General features: G+C 43.2%; 2 protein-coding genes across 3 annotated transcripts in view; both read right to left on the bottom strand.

The window, feature by feature from the left end:
• The window catches only part of kdm6ba (lysine (K)-specific demethylase 6B, a), a 107,467-nt gene extending 100,422 nt beyond the window's left edge, over positions 1 to 7,045 (bottom strand). Inside the window, exons 1-3 of the mRNA XM_026161650.1 lie at positions 6,422 to 7,045; positions 3,338 to 3,474; positions 2,904 to 2,947 (exon numbers count right to left, since the gene is read on the bottom strand). The gene's annotated coding sequence lies outside the window, so the exon portion shown is untranslated. The remainder of the gene's footprint in view (positions 1 to 2,903; positions 2,948 to 3,337; positions 3,475 to 6,421) is intronic.
• Positions 7,046 to 9,782: 2,737 nt separating this feature from the next.
• The window catches only part of dnah2 (dynein, axonemal, heavy chain 2), a 64,286-nt gene continuing 61,652 nt past the window's right edge, over positions 9,783 to 12,416 (bottom strand). For both annotated transcript variants that reach the window (XM_026161648.1, XM_026161647.1), the window contains exons 85-88: positions 11,613 to 11,789; positions 11,269 to 11,343; positions 10,249 to 10,399; positions 9,783 to 10,064 (exon numbers count right to left, since the gene is read on the bottom strand). In XM_026161648.1, the coding sequence (XP_026017433.1) occupies positions 9,910 to 10,064; positions 10,249 to 10,399; positions 11,269 to 11,343; positions 11,613 to 11,789 (558 nt within the window). In that variant the 3' untranslated portion in view covers positions 9,783 to 9,909. The remainder of the gene's footprint in view (positions 10,065 to 10,248; positions 10,400 to 11,268; positions 11,344 to 11,612; positions 11,790 to 12,416) is intronic.

Raw genomic sequence — 12,416 nt, 5'->3', positions numbered from 1 at the left:
ACGATGGTGGTGAAAAGATGCCAAATCCCAGCGTCTGTGTCCACAGACAGCATTTTCTTTTTGTGCCCATGACCTTAAATTCAAACCGCTTATTGTTGCTAGGTTACAAAAGCCTTCTTCGTCAGAGTATTTTCAATTATTTACAGCGGTGATACTCCAAAAGGACAGTAAACGCATATCAAAGGCCAACCGCCTCTTTTTTTTTTTTTTTTCATTTTGATTGGTTGGTGACAGAAAAGTGAAAGTGATGAATGCAGGTGGAAGAAAATACATTAAAGGCCTGTGGACACGAGCCTTTGATAGGCCTACCCTAAACCCAGTATCAGACAGTCACCTGCTGCATAAAGGATGGAGCTGAGTAGTAAAAGCAGCATTTTTCCAAGCCTATCCAACTGAAATGTCTGTTATTCACCTCACTTTATAAGCATTTCTTTTTTCTAATGTGGACATATCTGAGCCGTCATTCCTGTTCAAATTAAATTTGTGGCTTATTCCACTCCATCAGCGTCTGCAAGGCTGCGCTTTTATGGTGCACTCTCTCTGTGGGGTTGCAGCCGAACATGTGCCACTCATCTACCAGGTCTTAAACTAGATCCCTGTCCAAATAAACCATCTGGCAAAACTGGTCCCAGGTGCTCCATGTGGAATTGTTTCACTTACAATGGGCCAAAAAGTGGAGAGGGTGCTGCCAAGCTCTATAAGTCAAGCGTGGTGACATCATCATAGCGTTAGATTTATTATTGCTATTTGGAGGTGGCTCTCTTGGACTCAAACCAACACTAAGAGGGGGGGATTCACACAAAAGGCTGTCAGTCACGCCGAAACTGGGCCTGGGCCACAGTACGCTTTCAGCCTTACTCCACATACAGCACCCAGCCTGTTCCTCTGGGGCTTGTATAACAGTCAAACAACTTGGCGTGAAAAAAGACGCATAAACTGGAAGGACGTAAAGAAAGAATGTTATAATAAAATAATCAGAAATACCTACGATCTGATTAACAGGCTGTCGTGCACTCACGCTCGATCTCATATCATCCTGTTAGTGTTGTTCCTGGATCAACAAAACTAATGTTGGTTCAACACTGCAAGTGACCAATCACAGTGCAGTGCCGTCACACTTTTGCAACGTGGAAACGCTGTGACACCGCGCAGCAAACCGTAAACCTAACCCCATAACCGTAACCCTCACCACAATCACATCCTAACCCCGACCCTAAACACTCCCTGTTTGGGTTTTTTCCTGAGTGGACATCAGCAGGTTTTTATCCCCCAAAAAAACCTATGACATCATAACAATGTGATTGGTCAGGTCTAACGTTAATCCTGGACAAGCCTTATTATGTTGATACAGGAACAACACCAACACAAGCGTATCAGATAGACCTGCAGTCACTATGGATGGAATTTCACAAGATAGTACAACTGCATCTGATACACGGTCATCCTCAGGAAGGTGACCAAACGTACCAAAAACAATACAGCAAATAAAAAGACGACTGCGAGGCTTTCACCTTTTTTACAGCGGCAGGGTGCCGGTGCCAAAACTCTAACTCCAGTACTGCACCACATAACTGCTGGGCCCAAAATTCAAACCACCGACGTTATTATCTACGCAAGGGGCAAGTGCAAGAGTCCCAGAGTCTGGCAGCCATGGTTATCTTGGAACTGAAAAAACGTCTGCTGGAGATGCTAAACCTGTTAAAATAAAGCAGTAAAACAGAGCTGGCTCTACATCAGCACCACAATATTCATCACTTTTGCACATGTCACACATTTCCAACTAAGTACACGTGAATCTGCACAGGTATACAGCAGCACAATCTCCCCGACTATCAAGTCCTAAGTGACGACACTGAAAACAAAAACTACTAAAAAAAACATCTTCTGATCGTCTAGATGTTATATTTGACTGCTTCTCTGGTTCTGCACATGCGGTGTCAGCTACCTGTCGCAAACCACAATCTGCTTAATTCACACAGGTTGATCCATTCATGGTTTGATTCTTATACAGCAGTAATCTCTGCATTTCCTTGGTTAGTAATCTCTGCAGTTTGACTAACCTTCTTGACACCACTCTGGGTTTGACGCTGCGATGCTGTTTCTTATTTGAACTACAAACCTTCCTGTCTCGCTTCCTTCTCCGAGGCTCTTGCAGCTATACTTTGCTCAGCATGTACGTGCACGTGCGTGTGCGAGAATAACGGCCTTAAGCAAGGCTGCGTGTAATGTGTAGTGAATTCATGTTTCTAATGGATCAGATTCATTGCCAGCTATAAATGCATGCAATAAAGCAGAGCTGGCCGAATCACAAAAAACACTGCAGGTGTGTGAGGCTTGGCGAGCATGTGTGCATTTGTCCCTAGATGAGTGGGGGTGTTTGAGAGGTATGCTAGAGAGTGTTTCAAGTGTGAAAATGAAACAGAACTGGTGCAGGGTTAGGTGCGTGTACACCTAAATAATGGTGTTACATCTGTAAAACAGAGAAGCTTACGTGTGCATGGCTCTAGCCTGGGCCCCAACCATGACAGTGGTGAGAACGGCAAACAGAGAAAGATTTATATCAGTAAAATAGCAGAACTACATTTTTTTCTCTGCCTGGTACACGTCTCGTAAATGCAGGCGAACAGCAGGGCAGAACAGAGAAGAAAACCTTTAAATGTATGGAAGTTAAAGCGTATTCAAGGCCACTTAGCCTCTGGTTCAGCCTATGTAAGTAATACACATGCAAAACAATAGCCGACTACAACGTAAAATCTCTAGTGGAAGACAGACAAACAGAACACAGAGAGGTTTCCATCATGGCTAAACGGTTTACTCATGCACATCCCATTTGTCACTGCGGAGCTGGCAGGTAGAGCTAGCGCTGGTAGTTCAGGCTCTGGGTAAAAGGTGAAAGGTCTTACCTGAGCAGGTGGACACTTGCAGAGGCCAGGTGCAGACTGCCTCCCTGCAGGAGAAAACATGCCGATAAAATCAATGGATCTGATGAGAATCTGTCCAATTACTCAAAAAATTTGATACTAGTATAGATTAGAGCAGTATTTCTGTTAAGAGCCTTCTCAGATACCAATCAATGTTAGTGCTGTTGATAGTTTGATAGAACATAGTGCAGAATAATTTTAAAGCGGGTTATAAGTCAGATACTATGAACAAATACTGGGTGAATATTAGAGTCTTTTTAGTCTATAAAAGTGACTATTAAAATATTTTTTGGAAGTTTGGAATAATCAAAAACTGCATGTGGCAGCAGTGTTTTAGCAACTGCTCTTAATTGCAATAACCATGCATAAAACTATTAGGTGTCTATGAGCATCCTTCATCACTAAGGCGTGTTTACCATTTCCATGCTGTGGGGCTGATGCACTTGCTCATTCTTGCCTGCAGTGTAGCCAGCCAAACTCATGGCCTCAGTCGGGCGCCGGCGGCTCTTTAAACAGGTCGCGACAAGGCTTAGCCATGCTCCTCACTTTGTCCCTGTGAACAGGAGAGGTATACATAGATCAGTTAGTGACAGACATCTACACAGCAGCATTTTAACACAGTGATTCAGAGAGGCCTATCTGCCTTTCCAACACTAAAGTCAGGGAAATTAGCAGATGTTATTAAAGCCCATAAATAGTAAGACCTGGACTGAAAGTGTGGCACCATCTAGAGGTAAAAACACGCTCTTACATTTCACCAATTTGTCCAAAAAATAGCTTGGAACAGCAAAGTCCATACAGAAAGTGACAGATGATGAAACTGATTGCAACTTGTGGTTACTAAATTGGTAAATGGTTGCCCAGATTTGGAGGAAGACTCACTCACATCCACTTTGGATTGCAAAACTAATGCAGAGGTGACCTTTCTACAAACAGTCACAGTATGACTTGGACTGACTGCAGTCACGCTCAGAAAGGCTGTCGAATGTTTCATAAATAAGTGTGCGCTGATATATTAATGAGGACAGACTGCCAACATGAGGAGACTCAGCTGACTGCCAGTTGGTTGTATTCTGGTTATATTCCTACAGAACAGGAAGGTTGCAGAGCACAAATGTAATTGTTAAATATGAATTTTTGTCCATGTAGATGTCGACAGATATGTGATTTTCAATGATTTATCACAGTCAATTATCAGAAACAGACTCCATGTAATTGCAAACTTGATCCAATTCAATGGCAGACCGATAGCAGACGTATGGCAACATTTATAGCAGGTTTTAAAGTGACGTAACTCCTTGAATAAAAACAAATCGACTGACCAAGTTTAACTCTGAGGATATCATTTGCTGTTTAAAAGGGGATAAATCACAATATATGATTTGCAATACTTGGGATATTGTAAAATGTTAAAAATTGCATCCGGGGGTGTGTGGTGATTCCCACCTCTAATACCCTCTCTAATGCATTGCATTGTGGGAGTTAATATTTAAACCTAATTTAAATTCAATTCAATAGAAACAAAACAACACTGTGTTTTATATTGTAAGGTAAAGACTCACAATAAAACAGAGAAAGCCCGAGCAATCAGACGATCCCCTATGAGCAAGCACTTGGCAACAGTGGGAAGGAAAAACCCTTTTAACAGGAAGAAACCTCCAGCAGAACCGAGCTCAGGGGCAGCCAGACATCTGATTGGCAGTGAAGGGAGGAAGACGGGACAAAGACACGCTGAGGAAAAGAGCAAAAAATAATAATAACTGATGATTAAATGCAGAGTGGGGTGTAAGCACATAGTGAATGAAACAGAGTTATTATATTTTTGTATTTTCTTATTAGTTTTTATTTCATTTTCTTTTTAATTTTTGTGTTTAATTCAGTTTAGTTTCAGTTAGTTCTCAAAGTGGGTTTTCTTTTTTTCAGTTTAATTTATTGTTTGGACAATAGGTTTAGTCTTTTTTAATTATTATTGTATTTATGGTAAGCAGTGACTCACAGTCTCACAGACATAAAAGTTTAGACTCATATTGAGTTTTAAATTTTAGTTTACTTTTAGTTAACTACAATAACCTTGGCGTGAAAAAGAACAGTGAAAAACTCAGTGCATCATGGGATTTAAAGTCGTAAAAGTGTAGCATCATACAAATAGAGACATTATTTCCCATGCGGGTTTCCAAGGAGAAAAAGGGGCTGATGTTAGTTGTGGGGGAAAAAACATTTTTACAACATTTTTTAAAATATGGTTTTAGGAGAAAAAAAGAATATTTTTTTCCTTAAAAAAAAAATAAAATGAACTATTTTTAGACTGTTTTTAGTCTTTACGTCAGAGTTGTTCGCATCCAAGCTAGCATCAACATCTACAGTTATTGAGGCTAAATAGTGTAACAAGACACCAATCTGGAAGTTAACTTAAACTGAACCGAGTCCCCATATTTAAACAAAATAACAACAACAATGATAAACATGTTCGGTTGGTGTAACACAGCCGAGCCTGCCTGCTTCAGGAGGCTTCATTACAGACAACAGCAGGTCCCTGGGTGACCTTTGTTCGCCTCGCTGTATGCAAACAGTCATAGCTGAGGTCCTGTCACGCAAATATATTCATTTCCATACGGACATAAAAGTAACCTACTCGAAGGTGAAGCTCTGTCCTGGGTTGCCCTCCAGTGGCGGAGTACCCAAAGTGCTAGAGGAACAACAGGGAGAGGGGTGGAGACAAAAAAAATCCAAGGGGAAGAAAATTCAAACGCTCTTCCTGGTAAAGAACCCGCCACAACTTCACCACATGACATCTCAGAAAGAAAATGCGACACTCCTTCTGCCGACACCAACGAGCCCCCCCCCCCCATTTCATTCAGCTGGCTCTTATCAGCCCCCCCTCTCCCGTACTAATGTCCAAAACACATCCCAGTGACGCGCTGCATTTCACACCCACGGACACGCTCCGTGGTCTTTTTCCTTACATTTGCAAATGTGTTAACGGAAATCGGCACACGGCGATTGCGACATCACCAACTCCAGACGTACCTTCCTGTAAACTCTGCCTTCCTTACCGTAGAAAACATGACATCACCAACTTTAGTTTGTATATGAAATTGGGTCTTTCTTTCTTTTTTTTAACGCAGCTGTCTGCAACATAAAAAAGGGGAAAAAACGCAACAAATCAGCAACAACATCGAAACTTCTCCACCTTTATCACTGCAAACTTGGAGCGGTGCAGCCTATTGCTCTACAAGCAATTACATAATACCATCAAATTGTGTCCTTATGGTTAAAAAAAAAGAAGGACACGTGAGGCTACTACAGACCCCACAGAAATTCCGCCTTTCTGCTGTGCAACATTTTCAGTTTGCTGGACTCATTTTCTAGAAGCAGCTCACATTTTTTTTTACAAGGTTAACGAAAGAGGACATTGTAGTTCAGGTTGTTTTCAATGGAGTCTCACCCCCCTACAATTAGGTATAAGGCCAGCATGCCTGACAGAGGTACGGAGAGCTTACCTTCTGTGTGTGATCCAAAACGTGCTGGGGAGGTGCCGCGCTGACTCTGGCTGTGAAAACAGTGGAAAATCTGCAAAGTAGCCCATCTCCTTCCACGGCCACGGGATGACGCAGACCTCTAAAAGCCCTCTCATCTCCCCCACTGACGAAAAATAAAATACTAAGCCTTTCCATTCAACGTCCGTAATAACGCGTTTAGGCGCAAATTATGACACGGGGAAGCACTGCGCACGCAGAGATCGCAGACCCCCCTCCCCGCCCCCCTCCGGCACAGAAAATGTGGATGCGTTCGCCCATGGGCAAGGCATGACGAACACACTCATCAGTGATGTTGCATCTTCACAGTCATATCGCGTTTCTTTTTCCTTCATCTGAACACCATCGGGTTAAGAAAAAAATCGCAAGCTGGTGAAGCCTTAAAAAAAAGCCTCAAAGACAGCGGGGGGGGTTGCAATGGGGAACGGACTCCCCCCCGCCAACAATCATCCAGAAAGCGCTGCTGATATCCGTCTCATGGACAGCAACGGTGCGAGTGATCCGAGCAGGGAGTGCGTAAAGAAATTGCGCAGTTTTTATTCCATTGAAACGGAGACTCTTTCCCTTCTGTCCCCGCTGAAAGGCTCTTTCCCTTCCTCCTCCCTCCCTCCGCTCCCTTTCTCTCTCCTTCTCTCTCTTCCCTCATGCAGGTTTATTTTCAGTGGAAGAGTCTTGGACATTAACTGCCCCGCCTCCATAGTCACTGGCAAACACACTGTACAACTTGCCCAAATTCCACTATTAACTACTATTCGATCGCGAACAACCGAGCCGCAAGTTCCCGCCCCCCTCCTCCCCTCTCCTCTCGTAAGCATTTGGTTCAAGAGTCCAGCTCTCAGCTGGGTGAAGAGTTGCTGGAACCGAATGGGGCCCAAAGAGCCACTCGTAGTTGTAATCTTGTCAGGTGCCTTACACTTCCCAAGAAACGGAAAAGTTGCGCGCAAGCATGCCGGGAAATCAAATGAGCTCAAGGCGAAGTCAAATAAAGCCAACTGAGATCGGGTTGGCTCTCAGGAGTTCTTGAGCTGTTGTCAGGGCTTCTCCAAACGCAGACAAGCAACAGTCTGTGTTCAAGAGCGAGACGTGTGATTAAACACTTCCCTTCCTTGTCGTCTAAAAAGAGTTCACAAAAAGGTGGATCCTGGATCCTGTTTTCACCCGCGCTGAATAAATGCTCCCAACATTTCTTCAAAGTGTTTTCAATTTAAGGGGATGGGCAGATGGAAAAGGTGTCTTCTTAATCAATACTCCCTTCCAAGAACATTGCCTCTAAAATCCACTGTGGTGATGCAGTGTCACCAGGTCTCGCGAGGAAGATGAGCAATATAATCTGAATCCCTGTCTGCGCACATCGCGTCAGTGAGGAGGGTTAATTAGTACCACTTGTACAGTGTTTCTAAAACGACTCCACAGCCCATCAACATTCAAGTTTACTTCAGCTTAAGCTCTCATCCAAAAAACAAAAAGAAAAACCCACCTCCCAAGCCTGATATTTGTTACAATCAGGATGGAGAATCAGCCAATTTGAATTTGAATTCCATGTGCTCACCCCTCCATCTCCCACCCAACTAGAGACCACCAATGCGCGCACGCACACACACACACACACACACACACACACACACACACACACACACACACACACACACACACACACACACACACACACACACAGACCTAGGTCTGATAAAGAGGCTCTTAAACCTCGAGGAAGTCTGTGTTGGTCTTTGAGGGGGACAGTCCTTAATTCTGAATACAACCTTGAACTCAGCTTCCCCCCGCCCCCTCACTGGTTCCCCCTCTCTCATTACTGGAATCATTCTTCCTCCCAGCTTACTTTCTCCAGGGTCCCTTCTCTTGTTTTTCTCGCCCTCCCTTTCAGGAGTTTGGGCCGAGTCCTTTTCCAGTGGGGAAGTCCGGGGCTTCTCCCTCTCTCTCCCTCTCACAGCGCTGACTGACTCCAAACGTCTTGTCTGTGAAGCTTCATTAGAATTCATTTGTTTGAATGGGTTCATTTCTCCTTCACCCACTGCCCCCCCTCTCCTCCCCTTGTTTTTCCAAGCTCGGGAGACATGCATATTAGCATAAAAATGTCCTCTGCCTCACCTTGAGTAACTGCATTGTTTTCTTGCTTTTTATTTTTTTTTTACACCCTGGACACGTTTCTGCATACGTGCATGCAAAAACAAGACAAATTTAATTTCTTGCACATTTCTATCAACATTATTTTAGTCTAAAGGTTGTAAAACGAACGCAATTGCTTCATATTTTCATGACTGTTAGAGCACTAAGTGTGAAAAAACCAAGAAGGAATATATTATGACCTCCTCATAAACACTGGAAATATGCAGTGGAAAATATGTGAAGCATTTAGTACTACATTCACATATACACAGCCCGCTTAAGCCAATAACACAAACCATTCTAATCTGCACTAACCATTAAAATAAATTTGCGGGGTATGTGGAGGAATGGGGTCAAATCTTCCACTTAATAACTGTTCAAACCTCCTTTAGCAGAAAAGACAAAGGAGGATCGGACCTGCACAATGTTCAGAACAAACTCTGAACCATTACTTTATTCAAGACTGCTTCAGCAGGCCCACATTGTCGTGGTGTCTGGTGTTTCACAGCCTCTATATTGTGATAAACATACTATACAGTAAGACCTTCCAAACGTGGGGTCATCAGGTCACTTTGAGCTTCAGGTGGAGGATAGCCACTCTGGCCATGGCGGGGTAACAATAGCCCATTAGCCTTTTATGGCTGAGGGGTCAAAAGGGCTTCTTTACCTTTTTTTTTTGCCAATTTTGGATATACAGCTGAATAAAAACAGCCACTATTCCTTCCAATCATGCTATTCTGCTCATGCACTTACAGACCAGACCTGTCTACTTTTTAAAAACGCATAAAATAGATGTAATAGCTCATCATGTTACCAAGGAATCCACTGAGCACACAGTCAAACGCTTACGTGACCCAACAGTCACTTGATCCAGATGCTACAAAGAAGTAGGTTTCCAGTAAGCGCCGATACCTCACAGTCGGAGATTTCCTGTGCATGTGTATGTAGACGGTGGTGTGTTAATGTGTGTGTTTCAGCAGGGTAAGAGGGGGTCAGCATGGAAAGACTGATGGAGGTCTGTGGAGAGGAGTGCACAGTTGGTCATTTTAAGAGCAGAGAGAAGAAAAAGGTAAAAAAAAAGAAATAAGAGAAGGAGAGCTTCCAGAAATGTGTCTGACCTGCTTCAAAGAGTCAAAGAACGAGTCGAGCTCAGGTGTAAAATCCTACTTTATATAGAATTCACTTTACTGTAGAACTCACATTTGAAATCATTTCAGTCACAAAAACAGATGATAAAATAATTAAATAAGAACTACTACACAATGAATACCTGAACCTTGCACAGAAACAACGTTTTACAGTCAGTGTGTGCGTGATTGTTAAAGCCTTCAGTTGTCCAGGCTCATGAGAAGAGCAGTTCCTCTCTTGATCCAGTGCTCTGGAGTCACAGCTCCAGATTTAAGTTCAACGCCCACAACAAAAGACGCTCGGCCTGCCCCACCAGCACGCACCGGGTAGTAGTAACACGGACACAGGTACGTACCTTCACACAGAGACACACAACTGAGTCAGTGAAACCACAAAGCAGGACAGAGAACAAAAACAAGAATCCAAACTAAGTGATTTATGGATGAACATAATAATACAGGTGACAAAAAACCACATGAAAATAAATAAAGTGGAACATAAAAAAAAGTTTGTGAAACGAAGTAAGGAATTTCACTCACTCTTGGCCATCTTCTTGCGGTTTTCCACTGGTTTGAAGTGGATGGTGGGTATAGGACAGACCATCTGCATGGGTTTAGCTTCCACCAAACAGGAGTTGTTTTTGTCCCAACCCGCTCCCTCTAAATACAAACCTCTGACGAAGACTCCGTCCTGGAGGGGCCAAAGAGACAGGTATGGAAGGCCATGAGCAGGAAAACGTGGAAAAAACATGGATTATAAATAGGTAAAGGGGAGGGGGAGTGATATAAACACTCGCTTGGAGGTGACTTCTTGCATTAAAGAAAACATGACTAACAGCTCTGCCAAGGAATTAGATAATGAAATGAGGAGAGGAAAGAAGAGGGAAGAGGAGAGCTGCAGAAAGAAAGATGGATGGCAAGAGGTGGTGGTGTTTGGGTGGTGGGGGTTACGGAGAAGCTAGAGTAGAGGCAGAGAAAGAAGAATAAGAATAAAACAAGGGTGGCTCAGAAAGGAGGTGAATGGGAAGCAGTAGGTCATGAGAGAGAGAACATGGGAACACAAGAGTGGTACAGAGAGGATAGGAAAAAGGAGGGTGTGAAGGAGGAGAACAGAAAGGGGAGGCGGGGGAGAAACGGGAGAAAAAAATCATTTGGACAGAAGGAAAAAGAGTCAAAGCTAAAAAAAAATGAGGGAAAACATCAAGTTAAGAAATGATAGAAGTGCAGACTGGCACTGAAAAATCAAAGAGAGAGAAAAGAGATCAGGGATAGAAATTAAATAATTACAATGTAAGAAAATATGACCAATCAAAACATTTTACATGATCTATAAAAACACCCAAACATCTACACGTGAGTGTATTTGAGGGATGAAAATAGAGATGCTGCTTTGAATGAAAATAGATTGTTCTGGGAAAAACACAGCCAGTGTCTGAGTGAAGATGAAAGATGTGATGTAAAGCTGTAATGACAGCTGAAAGCTAATGGATCAGAAAAAGTAGCCCGGCGGCAGATTAGTGTCATTTTCTATACAATTTTAAGAAATACAATGTGTCTCACCTTTGGTGGGTAAAGGAGCTTGCTGTCATCTACAGTGGACACTATAAACTCCCAGGACAGCATGTCTACTGATATCTGCAGGGACACACAATAGAGTAGTTTTCATCAAATAAACACTGCGCAGCAAGCAAAGTAGGGTGTCTATATTATGTGTATTTTATGTGGTGTGAAATTTAATCTTCGCTGTTTAATCTTCAGTTTTGGAATCACGATTCACTGGGTTCAGCTCACAAAACAGTCTGTTAAAATAAGCTGAGACACTCAAAAATATATGGCCATCAATCACAAAGTGAGCGGGATTACATAACCGTCTCCTGTGCGCATGTGGTTGTGTGAATGCTCACGTTGCGTTGTCGAGCTGATGACTGCAGAACAGCAGTGAGGAAACCGTTGGGAAAGGTGAAACCGGACAGCCAGAACAAGTTGGGGGGCTGGGTCGTCTGTGCCCAGCGTGCAAACTGATCGACTCGCTGGCAAAGATCCCTAGTCCACGCTGCCAGGGGTTTCAGTGAGGGGTATGCCTAGAGGAGAGGGTGGGTGTGAGAGACGATGAGTGAGACGTGGAAAATCTACAACCATTTCATGCTTCCAGCTGTTGGCAGCTACTCAAAACAGGAACAAGTTCTGTTCAGTGCAGTCACACTGAGCACTGATGGCCTGTAGGTCTCATTAGCACACGAAACTGAACTGGTGAGTGAGAATTGAGAGGAAATGTACAAGGATGTCTCAGCATGCTGGCATCTTCAAATCTCAACAGGAAAACCTTTACTTGCTTTGACTGATTTGATAATACATAAAGACTCGCTGGGATCTAAAAATAACTGACCAAAGCATAAAAGTGATTGTGATAATTGGTTTTATTATCGAATACATAAAAAGTAAGTAACAATGACCTGTTCTCATTTCCAACTCCACATATTTCTTATTAAACTCACCGGGACTCACTTTGCATTATTCACAATTCTAAATAATCACTCTTTCTCTTACACTGCAGCCCCTCGGTTCATCCTCTGTCTGAAACAAGCTGTTTTATCTCCCTCAACCCTCCTTTAGACTGGCTGCCCCTCACAAAGCCACGGGTGGGTGGGCCTCCTGTGTTCACAGCTAGAGCTGTATGCCTGAAACGGCTCTATTATGGAACAAGAGCG

Source organism: Astatotilapia calliptera, chromosome 3 (assembly GCF_900246225.1).
Source record: "Astatotilapia calliptera chromosome 3, fAstCal1.2, whole genome shotgun sequence".
Classification (NCBI taxonomy): domain Eukaryota; kingdom Metazoa; phylum Chordata; class Actinopteri; order Cichliformes; family Cichlidae; genus Astatotilapia; species Astatotilapia calliptera.
This window is presented reverse-complemented; position numbering and strand designations above follow the sequence as displayed.